Source organism: Anolis carolinensis, unplaced genomic scaffold, assembly GCF_035594765.1.
Source record: "Anolis carolinensis isolate JA03-04 unplaced genomic scaffold, rAnoCar3.1.pri scaffold_13, whole genome shotgun sequence".
Lineage (NCBI taxonomy): Eukaryota > Metazoa > Chordata > Lepidosauria > Squamata > Dactyloidae > Anolis > Anolis carolinensis.
The window spans coordinates 9,526,187-9,539,214 of NW_026943824.1; the positions used below are offsets into that span (position 1 = coordinate 9,526,187).

General features: G+C 41.4%; 1 protein-coding gene across 13 annotated transcripts in view; it reads left to right on the forward strand.

Moving 5' to 3' along the window:
• rbfox1 (RNA binding fox-1 homolog 1) overlaps positions 1 to 13,028 on the forward strand; it is a 1,150,117-nt gene that overhangs the window by 95,076 nt on the left and 1,042,013 nt on the right. For all 13 annotated transcript variants that reach the window (XR_010001199.1, XM_062964632.1, XM_062964630.1 and 10 more), the window contains exon 2: positions 7,999 to 8,031. Coding sequence is in view for 12 of the 13 variants with exons in the window: in XM_062964632.1 (XP_062820702.1) it covers positions 7,999 to 8,031 (33 nt within the window). In the remaining variant the exon portion in view is untranslated. The remainder of the gene's footprint in view (positions 1 to 7,998; positions 8,032 to 13,028) is intronic.

The following is a 13,028-nucleotide window of genomic DNA, read 5'->3' on the forward strand; positions in this document are numbered from 1 at the left end:
GATGTATAGCTGCATCCCTACATCCAGGAAAACATGTTTGGCACATAGCTGCATCTCTTGGTTTGTCCTCTCACAATGCTAGTCCCCAGAACATACCTTTCAAGGGAGACACCTCCTGCTTTATGTTCTTGGAGAGATCAGCCAAGGTGCATTTAACTACCTTCCTGTTGCTGGATTTGACAAAGTTATAAGTTGGGATCCTGCATTGGGAGATGTACATTTCCTAATTTTCCCCATCCATCAGAATCCACTTTTCAAATGACATAGCCCCTCACAACAAGATCATTTTTACATTGTTGGAGCAGCGATCATTGTTGTGTGTCTTCAAGTCATTTCCAGATCACAACAACCTTAAGGTAGACCTTAATATGCAACATGGCCATCTCAGCCTCATAGGAGAAGGGGCAGGTCAATGGAGATGTTTTATTCTTGGCAAGATTTGTTCATCAGAAAGGGCTTTCCTTCTTTGCCTCTCTTTCTGGCTGAGAGTGTGAATGGCCCAAAGTCATACAATGGTTTCCATGGCTGAGTAGGGATTTTGAACTCTGGTCTCCAGAGTCCTAGTCCAACACACAAATCTCTACACCACACTTTCTTCTGCGAAGATACATCCAGCAACATTTTTATGCTCATAGATGTGACTAAAATATCAGCTCTGGGAGATGCATGTGGCACACAGATACACCTCTGAACCTATGTCCCCTAATGCCATCCATCAGAACTAACCTTTCAAGTGACACTGTCCTTGTAGCTTCACCAATTTTGTGTCACTGCAGAGTTTGGGGGATAGACTAGTAGAGGTCCATCCAGCCCTTTTCATCTCACAGGACATGAAAATAGGCTGGAATATTGGGTGATATATATGTGACACTTAGCTATGTCTACATGTCTTCCAGGGCTATCACTTTTCAGCAACATGGCCATCACAGCATTGCAGGAGAAGAGGCAGGCCAGAGGAGATGCATCAACTATCTCCGATTGCTGGATGTACTATAGAAAGCGTCCCCAAAGATCTCCAAGAATCCTTATGATGTTCTTGCACTGCAGCAAACTACAGATGGAAACATTTCTGTTGGTTCATTCCACCCAAAGACATGGGAATGGTCGTTTATGGGGTCTGAAATGTGGATGAGGGAGATTTTTTGGTAATTATCCAAGTGCCCAGATAGACCCAAGCCAGCCAGGGTCATACACACAGAGTCAAGGGAGTTTACTGAGTTTGAAGGGAGGCAAAGGAATGAGATTTCAGCCATTCTGGAGTCTAGCAATCATGATAACTGATGCCACAAGGGAAATGCAGAGACAGAGACAACTGTAAACCCAGTCCAGAGGTCAAAAAGCCCAATAAATCCACAGGTGAGAAGCTCAACAAACCAGGGAGAGTGAGCTGTTTCAAGAAGCAAAGATACTGAGCAGCTGCTGTGGGATTTATAGCTGCCTTGACCTTGAGGCACCAGGCACTTGATTGTTCAGTGTTTCCTATTTAAGAGACATCGATTCCTCAGCTGGTGCTCCTTGTTATGACAGTGTTCCAGGAATGATGGAGATGTTTGTTAGGTGTCCCTCAACGCCATTCTAGGTGGAGGCGGACATACTGTTGAATTGGCTGGCTACTAGCTGCTCAGATTTGGGTGGAAAGAAGCTGGGAGAGAAAATGAATTTTAAAAACATAAAATATAAATTGTAAATAATTAGGCATAAAATCATTTTAATTATGTATATCTCATCATATTGGTAATGGTCTAAAATCCACACATACCCTGGACCTCTTTAGACCCTCCAGTGCTATTCTTTGGTATATTCTGGCCCATGTATTGTCAAAATATAGGGTTGGCTATTATCCCCAGTTTCTGATGTCCAAGGGTGGGGGGGGGGTCTTGGAACATATCTCCCCTGGGTATGAAGATCATAATGTGTGTGGGTGTGGGTGTATGAGGCTGAGAGAGTATGACTTGCCCAAGGGTTTCCATGGCTGAGTGGAGATTCAAACCATGGTCTTCTGAGGCATAGTCCTGCACTCAGATCAGTAAACCACACAGCCTCTTTGACATGTGCATTAATCCATTTGATTCCGTGGGTTTACTCTAGTTGACAGAAATGACAGAAATTAGACCCAGTTCACTCTCAGACTGGAAAGTCCAGTACAACCATTATACTGAACCAACTACACACTCGGTTATTGTAATTACCCTAGAAATAAATGAGCAATAGTGAGTAATAATACTCCCAACAGAATGCCTAAGGGCTCTTTTTGAAGAAACTTCATCTGCAGAAAGGAGGGGTTGGAGAGATCAGGGCAAGGAGAAGCCCCTTGGAAATTCATTAAGTTCTCCAGCGTTCCCAGGGTGGTGGACTGCTTTGGAATTTTGAACTACAGTTCATTCTTAATGGAGTTACTGTGCCAAGTTCGCCTGACTGTTTGACCTTCCTTTCTTTAAGGCTGTGATGATGTGTGAAAGCCCCGCTGTCAAACAGAAGTGATAGTGATGCAATTTTCAGGGCTAATGATTCAGCTGACCTAACGTCCTCTTCCAGCTGCTTTCTATTACAGTTGCTTAACTGGGACGTTGGATTCTCAAGGGACTGGCTATATATAATGAACTTACTCTGCAATTATGGGCCATTCAAGCAGGTACCTAGGACTAACTCGGCCTCCTCCGATCCTGCATCTGTTTGCTAGCCACAATGGATGGGTGCTGTGGTGACTTTTTGAAGAAACTGGTTTTTGAAGTGTCCCTGATCCAGAATTATGCAGGTATGCTAGTAAGTAGAAGTGGGTATCAGGATCCCCTTTTAGTTCCAAACACAGTAGATCCCTTGAGCTGATGGAGCTGAGAGAAATGTTAGCTTCTAGGTCAAGAATTGTGGGAGTTGCAGTCCAATGGCAAAGACGCCCATGGACTGAATGGCGTATGACCCCCATATCCACAGGGGATATGCTCCCAGACTTTGGACCTATATGTGATACCATGGACAATAGAAAACTATTATTTTCAATAGGATAAACAACACGGTACCAAGAACAGAGTATGGATTAGACAGAATGCCCTAACTCAGTGGTTCTCAACCTGTGGCCCCCAGGTGTTTTGGCCTACAACTCCCAGAAATCTCAGCCAGTTTACCAGCTGTTAAGATCTCTGGGAGTTGAAGGCCAAAACATCTGGGGACCCACAGGTTGAGAACCATGCCTTAAGTGAATAAGTGAAACTATGGATAAGAGAAAATGCATACATCAGTTCCATTGCAAACAGTCAGAAAATGTAGAATACTGTTGGTAATGGAATTTACATATGTGCTTGCATGTGCACGGGCAACATGCCTCCAAACCCCAAAATGACACAAACACAGGGCTGGCCACAACTCATTTATTTGTTACAAGAACAAGGGTTGACTGCCATGCACGGGTCCAGGATCATGGATCGGGCAGCCCGCTGCTGAACGATTGTCAAAGGTCAGACGCCAGCCAGTTAGATAAATGCAGTTTATTTAACAAACAACTCAAAACAGCTCTATAAACTGTCCAAGGAGCTTATAACACTTAAACTTCAGTGTAAATAAGCATTTAAAATGAAGAAAATGCCAAAAGAACAAAACGGCGTATAATCCGAATTATCCGGAGATATAATCTGGATTAGAACCAAGATGCTTGAAATTGCAACGCAGACTCAAAACAGCAAAACAAACAAAGACAAATAATCCCAGAAGCTCAAAGCTTCCCCAAAACCCAAGAGTACAGAAAAAACCCCAAAACTCAAAAGAAAGCCCAAACCGGGCTAAAGTTCTTCGCCAAAAACAGCGCAAGCAAGCTAAGCTGGAAAATGCTGAAACAATAGCGACAAGTCGCTGCGGAGTTGAAAGCCAAGCCAGATGTCAAAGGAGTGAAGCGTCGTAGCGAAGTCAAGCTGGTCTGAAGTCAGGGTTGGAAAACAGCGTCAGAGTCAAAGACGAAGCCAGTAGTCAGCAACGGAAGACAGCCACAGAGATAGGAATGGTGCCAAGCTGAGTTTTGGGAGCGAAGCGATATGCCAAGTCGAATTCCAATCCAAGGTCCAAAGGGGTGAAGTCGTCACAACAGGGTCCACGTCACAGGATAACACAAAAAGCCAAAACGACAGAGGCAAGCGGCAGATCAGTTGCAAAGTCCTAAGCCAGTCTTCAGAGTCACCCAATGGCATCCAACAACACCTTGCCACACACAAGGAACAATGGCCAACCCCCCCCCCATTTATTTAGGTTTCCTTGGGCGTCCAAATAGCCAATGCCTTAGGATCAGGTGTCCCAAGCTCCTCATCAGAGTCCGAGCTCCAAACAGCCAACGCCTTAGGATCAGGCGTCCCAAGTTCCTCATCAGAGTCAGAATCGCTCTGCCTATACCCAACCCTGTCCACACCTGCAGAATTGCCCTCATTCCTCCAGACAGACCATGTGGGGTCTGCTTCTGAAGAAACCCAAGCCTCTCCTGCGTCTTCAGCATCCATGGGCCCAGTTTCCTCCCCAAGATCCTCCGGAGCCCATGCCCAGTCTATGCCAACTCCTTCCACCATCACTGGTTCCTCAGCATCCATTTCCACCTCAGGATCCCCTTCCAACTCCCCAAATGAATCCTCATCTGAGGATTCCTCATCTATCTCCCTGACTCTCTTCCTATGTAAATCTTCCAACGAGCCCTCCTCGCGAGGATTCTTCCTTCCCCTCCTGATCCTACCATTATCACTAACAGCTTCAGAAGACTCATTCACAACAACGATACCGCTATCCATGTTGGGACCATATTGGGCCAACATTACCTCCACACCCCAGGTGAGCATTGGATACTCCCTTCTCCTACCAATGAGGGGCGGGGAGTAAGCAAGCCAGATCCAGGTCCCATGCCAATTGGATTTTAGATTCTGCCTCATTTCAGTTTGATTTACAAGTTCCTGAACATGTGATTGTCAGAGCCAACTGATAATGCATGGTCATTGGAGAAATGTCACTTATTTGTCAAAATCCATTTAGGTGAGCATTTTCAGCTGGCTCTGAAAGCATCATGTGGGTACATCCACATCTGAATAGCAAGCAATGAACTGCGTGAAGAATCCGTTCCCAATATAGGTCATACTTTCTGAGGGTGAGGAAATGAACCCAATGATCTGAGCCTGTCATTTTGTTTTGGCTTTTGTTTGGAAAACACTTGGTGCTCAGGTGTTTGTTAAGAAGGCGGAATGATTGATGGGGTGCCTGGTGGTAGTATTAATCAATATGTTAACATGAACTCTGGATTGGGCAATGTAGCTAAATGAATCAACATTTCAGATCAAGTCCTGGCTTCCAAATATCCCTTTCCATCCCTATAACCAGATGAGCAAGCTGTATTTGGATCCCATCAGTCTTCAGAAGCTGATGGCAGCAAAACCTGACCTCATTCTCACTCCCTTGTTATTGGCTCTGAAATGCTAGAATGAATTCCAAAGGGAAGCATTCATCAAAGGCAAAATAATTAACTGGTTCAATTCTCTGATCAGGAAGTTGTCTCCAAGAGACAGTCTGATTGGACTCTGACAGGGAAACATTTTTGTAAAAAAAAAAAAGCAAAAAAGGAAAAACCCATATATAGACGTATTCATTGTAATTGTATTTGGCATGGGATTAAAATCAAACAGAGACTAAATTATGTCCCAATTTTACTGGCCAATTCCAATACACAAAGCTATGAATAGCAGTATGTTATACCTGCCTGCCATATAAATGTTACAGAGAGGAGCTTCTCTGAAATAAAGCAGGCGACAGCCTTAATTCAGCATACAGACATGGTGCACAACTGGGATGTAAATCTTCCCTAATTTCATCTTCAGAAGGAGCAACGAGTAATCTTAGGCAGAAATTGCTTTGTGGAAATATTTTTTTCTGTGCAGAAAATTGTTTTTTTTTTACACCTGCAAAAAGATGCACAGGGGGGCACAGGGTGGAAGGGAAAACCACCTAGATTCCACATCTATACCAATCTTTCAAAAGTTAAACTTTGCATTTTCAGGAAGCTAAGAATGAATCTTGCATTGAGTTTTTCAGTTCTCTTGACTGTACTATTGCCTATATGAGAAATAAGATATAAAAGATACAGCAAGAAAAGCAAGAAAACTCAATGTGTTCAGGAAAACATGGAACAGATTCTTCTCTTCAAAAAGACAGTCAAAAGCAAAAGAATCTCCGAAGGCATGTAGAGAATGTGTGAATGATAAAGAACCTTTAAGAGGGGTTTTATCTCTTATCATAGGGTTATACTTTTAACCTGATTTCCATAGCATTGTTTGTTGAGTATCACTGCTATGATACTTTTCCTCCTTCTCTGTAATTGGCAGTTGTTGTGTTCCACATAGTGACAGCTTAAAGAAAAGAGAAACGTGTAAAAAGCCTATACATCTATTGGAGCCTATGAATAAAGGGATGGAAGAATAGATAGAGTGCATATCCTTTTTTTGAAGTACTGTATCTGTGTTTCCTGGAAGAATTCATAGCAGCTTTCTTCCTGTCTAAGAATAATTCTAGCAATGCAACACCCCATGGCCAAAGAACCACAGCATCAGCCATTGCTATCTAGGGTTGAAGGAATATTGATAATATTTTTTAATTTCTAATTTATTCAAATAGACATACATTTATAAGTGTTTGTTGCATACAGTACAATATTTTCCAGCTATTAGTGTTCTGTAATCATTTCTCAGATAATATATTTTCTTTTAGGGGTCACAATCTTCTATTTAAATAGTACATATAAAGGTATCATAGGCGCCAAACTAATATCCGTTTCTTCCTTGTCTACAGTCTTATAGGTTCCCCTATGTCAGCGTTTCTCACCCTGGGGGTTGGGACCCCTGGGGGCTCACGAGGGGTGTCAAAGGGGTCGTCACCAAAGATCAACACATATTTCTGATGGTCTTAGAAACCCCTTTGGCAGAGAGCGCTGAAGATCTCTCCACCTGTTTGTCCCAATTCTATTATTGGTGGGGTTCAAGGGGCTCTTTGATTGTAGGTGAACTATAAATCCCAGCAACTACAACTCCCAAAAGTTAAGGTCTATTTTCCTCAAACTCCACCAGTGTTTACATTTTGGCATATTGAGTGTTTGTGCCAAGTTTGCTCCAGATCCATAATTGTTTGAGTCCATACTGCTCTCTAGATGTAGGTGAACTACAGGTCAATGCCCACCAAATCCTTCTAGTATTTTCTGTTGGTCATAGGAGAACTGTGTTTCAGGTTTGGTTCAATTCCAACATTGGTGGAGTTCAGAATGCTCTTTGATTATAGGTTAACTATAAATTTCAGCAACTACAACTCCCAAATGACAAAATCAATCCCCCCAACTCCTCCAGTATTCAAATTTGGGCCTATCAGGTGTTTGTGCCACATTTGGTCCAATGAATGAAAGTACATCCTGCATATTGGATATTTACATTATGATTTGTAGCAATAGCAAAATTACAGTTACAAAGTTGCTACAAAAATAATTTTATGGTTGGGGGTCTTGTGGTCTCTTCCAGTTCTATGGTTTATTCGTTCGTTCCTTTCTTCCATATCCCATTTCCTATATGGGGACGATTATGTTTTTACAAATATTGAGATCTTATTTCTAGCACTTCCAGATGCTTAATAGCTTTCATGAATGTGAACCAGACGATTTGGCCAATAAAAATAGAAAGCAGCTATTATTAATGAATAATAAACAAAACCATAGAAGCAGTATTTTAACTTATTTGACTTCAGGTATGCTATGTCCCACTTTCTGAAAGGGAGAGATGAATGTTTGCTGAAGTTTGATGCCAAACACACACACTTTTCTAATCAGGCTTGGAGATAATGCTACCAATACATCACCGAAACTCTTCTTGTCATGATAACTCTGTATGGGCCGGCAGTCGTAGCAAACAATTGATGTCTGTTAGTTTAAAAGGCAATTAATGCAATTACTCGTTGGTTTAATCAATACTAATGTATTTTTTTTCTCTCTCTTATAATTTGCAGGCTATGACAATGCTGGATGCAAGCAACGTTGAGGTAGGAAATACTGATTTATGTTGGCTGCATTGATGGATCTACATGATTGTAAAATAAGGTGGGATATAGGTTGTGAAACAGACATATTAGGGGTAAAATGGACTGGGTGGTACCTTTTAGTAGCTTTGCAAACTGTTCTATCAGCTTTATTCAGATGTAACTGCTTTGTTTTGGATTAGCCTGCTAATGTTGAGCCTTTTTAATCCTTTGCTTTGCTTTGATCTAGCAATGGTCTTAGAGGCATCAGAGGATAATGTTCTTATTGTATAACCAGGTCGGTGTGTAGTAACATGCAACTGGATACAAAATTAAGCATTCTGGAAAACGTTGGCATCTTCCCCCCCTAATTTAAGTTTCCAGCCCATCTGATTGTACAGATATGTTTGGTACAGAGCAAGCACAAGAGTGGGATGGATTCATTTAGGAAGAAATTGTTGTCTTTACTGCAATAGCAGTTTGATTTGGGGTGAATTCTGGGGGAAAATGGCATCTTTGCAATCCCTGTAGCCTAGTGGTTCTCAACCTGTGGGACCCCAGATGTTTTGGCCTTCAACTCCCAGAAACCCTAACAGCTGGTAAACCGGCTGGGATTTCTAGGAGTTGTAGGCCAAAATACCTGGGGACCTACAGGTTGAGAACCACTCCTGTAGCCCCATTTATTCTCTTCCTTCTTATCAATTTCTCAGTCCCAGTAGAATAAGGATAGACAAAAATGGAGACAACCTCTAGTGTGTTGCAAAGTGATGTGATGCTGCTTCTAGTTCTGGATGATGCTTAAAATATGACTTATTTCCACTGTTTCTTTTCCTATGCTTTTGTTTTGGGAGTGGGTTGGGGGGGGGAGCAGTGACGATAGGTTGTTTTGGAAAGCTTTTTGGGCATTTCTAGCTGCTTTCTTCTTTTTTTTTTTTAAAAAAAAGGGATGCAATATCAAGACTCTGTGTTTCTCTTGTGGATCTCCAGGGACCATAACCATCTTTCCAGAGACTTCATGTGGCCCATAAGGGACACTTTATTCAACCTGCATTACTGTATTTCATTGGGAAAATTAACAGTATTATTGATAATGACAAACATGGATTGATATACCAATGTCTATGTAGATGTCTCTACTTGTTACATTCTGCTAAGTCCTACACCAATGTATGACACATTGTTGGTGGAAACTGAAATGAGTTTGCATACAAATTTTCAGATGTACACACATCTTTTATTAAAGGCCAATCTTCTCTTAGGCTGTTCCTTTCCATTCATACATGAAAGAAGTGGCTGATGCTTTTTGAAGAAGCATGGAGCAAATAAAAATTTCCAGCAGCCTCAGAAGAAGTAGACTATGAATACACTGTTGTTGCAAAGCCCTAGTCCTTCTGAACTTTCAATAATCAACTCTATTTTATTCCAGCGAACAGAGACTTCCTCATTTAAATGTAATATCAATTGGCAGTCCAGGGAGTGCTTTTGTATGAAGCTGGTTTCAAGCTCCGCAGCAGGAAATTTGTGATGTTCACTAAAGCTAATGTTTAACTGTATAACACAATGTCTAGGTGACTTCCAACTGCTGCAGCCAGATAAATTTTTAATAGCAACCTTTGGTAAATTAAATTGCATTATTAAAGAGAATAGATAAACTTGGGTTGTTGCTTTAAAGAACAGGGACATAAGTTCATTTGCGTTTGGCAAGGAAAGGCAATCCAATTCACTCGGATTTAACCCGAAAGTGTGTTTTTCAGACTCACCTCCTGCTTACAAAAGTGAATACTAGATTAAACAAGAATTGGTGCAAGAGTTCAGAACTATGGTAACCTGTGCCTGCAAGAATTTCTACCAGAGCTTTTAGATGGAAATATTCAGCCTTTTTTTTAACCTAAATATTGATTTATGTAATTATCATATCAACCCAGACAGGAGCCCCTGGTGATGCAGCAGGTTAAACCACTGAGCTGCTGAACTTGCTGACTGAAAGGTCAGTGGTTCAAATTTGGGGAGCGATGTGAGCTCCCGTTGTTAGCCCCAACTTCTGCCAACCTAGCAGTTCAAAAACATGCTAATGTGAGTAAATCAATAGGTACTGCTCTGGTGGGAAGGTAACAGTGCTCCATGCAGTCATTCTGGTCACATGACCTTGGAGGCATCTATGGACAAAGCCGGCTCTTCAATTTAGAAATGGAAATGAGCACCAACCCCCAGAGTCGGACACGATTAGACTTAATGTCAAAGGAAAACCTTTAACTTTACTACCTTCTTATAATTAAACTATTTATATTCTATTCTGTATCATAATATCAATAATAACTGAACACAGCAGTTTATTTAACTGAACACAGCAGTTTATTTAAAAACACAATCCTGGTCCAGTTGTTGGCATGCCTAGCAATTCTGCAGCTTCTAACACTTTTGTTGGTTGCGTAGACTTTTTCTTGAGTATAGCTCTGCCTTACTTTAGAGCAATTTTGCAGTCCCTTCCTTCAATCCCTTCTTGACATCTATTCCTGGTTTAATTTATTGTAATTCCTGCCATCATTGTATCTATCAGTTAGTGATGACTGTGGAATCCTAATAAAATTAGACAATGAAGCTAAACAGAATGTGGATAGAGAGGTAAGCCAAAGACAAAAACAAGGAGTATTTGCATGAATGGCTATGGTGGAGTAGACTGGAATATCAACCCAAATAGGACACCCAACTAGGATGAAATGGATCAGGAAGGAAAACAGATGACAAGCAACACATTTAACCAAGGGATCCCCCAATTCCCATTCCACCCCTAGTCACTCTCATATGGAAATTTATGTTAATGTAAGAAACTCAGAAGTCTCCTAGTTTTACATCAAAATGTAATATTGCAGGAATATTTGTAAAAGGTAGCAGCTTGTAAATCTCTCCAGATTCTGATGAAGGGCTAATGTAAACATACCTTCCTTTGAAAGTAGCTAAACCACTGTGTTTGTGTAGGGCTGTGTGCTTGTAAACGGAGAATGCGGATTGCTTTCTTTCATGGCTTAAGCCTTGTAAACCTTGTTGCCGAACACAAGAGAGTTTGAGAAAGGTATTGGCATCTCTGCCCTTTTCATAGACAGAGGCAATGGTGTGCACAGCCTGTTTAATTCCCCGCAACTCTCCAATTACTTATTTCCTTGGGGGTCGATCTAAATTCTGCAGCATCAATATGTGCAGAGCATACCTCGGTTTCATAAAAGTGATGTTTTATGCAAAGGATCCCTTTATTTTGAATAGTTGTTGGCTTCTGTTCTTGAACTCTGCATCCTAAACAGTTTTAACATCTGGTTCATCCCCATTTTCCCCCTTCTTCTTTTTAACCCTTGGCTTCTTCCAAAGCATGCTTTTCATATCATATTGTTCAAATATGATGCACTGGGAGGAATGAACCAGAAGGGTGCAAATCAAAAGTGTTTTCATGTGCGTCACATGTTTAAGAGCTGAATGGCTTTTCTTTCGGTATCAAGTTCCCATTTCCAAGAAACTTACACCAGAAGTTGGAGCTACCCAGTAATTGTGAGATGTTAATTCTCCATTTTTAACACACAAAGGGTAACAATCAGCGATGAGAGCCACCGTCAAGTCTGTCTGAATCAATCTTGGCATTGTGTGCCTGATGTCTTTCCAGTGTCCTTCTCCTTGTAAATATTTGAATTACATGCTTTGTTGAAAAAAAAAGTCTGACTCATGCATATGGATTCTAATAAAAAGATTGTTATCACAAATGGCTCCGCTTTCTTGTACAATAATACATTTAATGGAGCATGTTAATGTCATTACAAAGTAGACTTCTATGCAGGGTAGAGGATGGTCATTCATTATCTAAATGGAAATAATCAGAAGCGTTTAGCAATCAGATTTCAATTCAGCGCATCACCACAGTCTTTTGCCAAGTTTGTGTCTGGGAGGGGTGTATTTATGGGGAGCAATTTGTCAGACCCACATAATAGAGGGGGGCATAAATGAACCTAGGTCTGTAGTTGTATCTGTTAAGCTCCAAGGAGCTATCGTGGGTGCTGAAATCTAGTCTCAAAATGAGTTCAGCACAATGAACAGCTCCTTGAACACTCTCAATAAAGAGACTTATGTCAGCTAGCAACGTATTTAAAAACTATACAGATGGAAAGCTATACACAAACTTCAATAAAAACATGAGTGGGAGACGTACTATAAATAATAAGTCCTTACCGAGGTGGCAGGGCGGTGATCAGGAAAGCTTTTACTCCTAGGTATTGGAGTGAGATTTATGGAAAGCTTTACATTTGGTGCCAGTGGAAGTTTACACAGGATCTCAGACCCGGTAGAAAAGTAATGGAGAAAACATGGTAGAACCCATACCCATAGCCTTCTCATCAGATCCAGATGCTGGGAACAAAGGAGAGGACCTCCTCTGAGATTGCTCCCAAGCTTTGGAACTCTTGTTATAAAGGAAGGACAGGATAGCACCTTTCTTGCTCTCTTCCATAACTAAGTTTTGTATTCCAAATGGCTTTCAGAAATTGATTGCAGTAGGTTTTTAATTGTGTTTAATGGTGTTTCAATTGCTTATTTAGCTTTCAAGTGATTTTAATAGAATTCAGCTTTAAAAAACAATGCACAAACATATTTGTTGTTGCATGCCTTCAAGTCATTACTGACTAGGGCAGTGGTCCTCAACATGTGGGTCCCCAGGTGTTTTGCCCTACAACTCCCAGAAATCCCAGCCAGTTTACCAGCTGTTAGGACTTCTGGGAGTTGAAGGCCAAAACATCTGGGGACCCACAGGTTGAGAACCATTGGGCTATGGCAACCACTATCATGGGGCGTTCTGGAAAGATTTATTGAGAGGGAGGTTGCCATTCCTTCCTCAGAGACTGATCTGACAAAGGTCACCCAGTGAGCTCCATAGCTGAGTGAGAATTTCCTGGAATGTCCTGGAAGCACCAGGACTTGCCTGACCTTGAAAGTTAAGCAAAGTTATGCCTGGTTACCTGGTTTTTAGATGGGAAACTATCAATTAA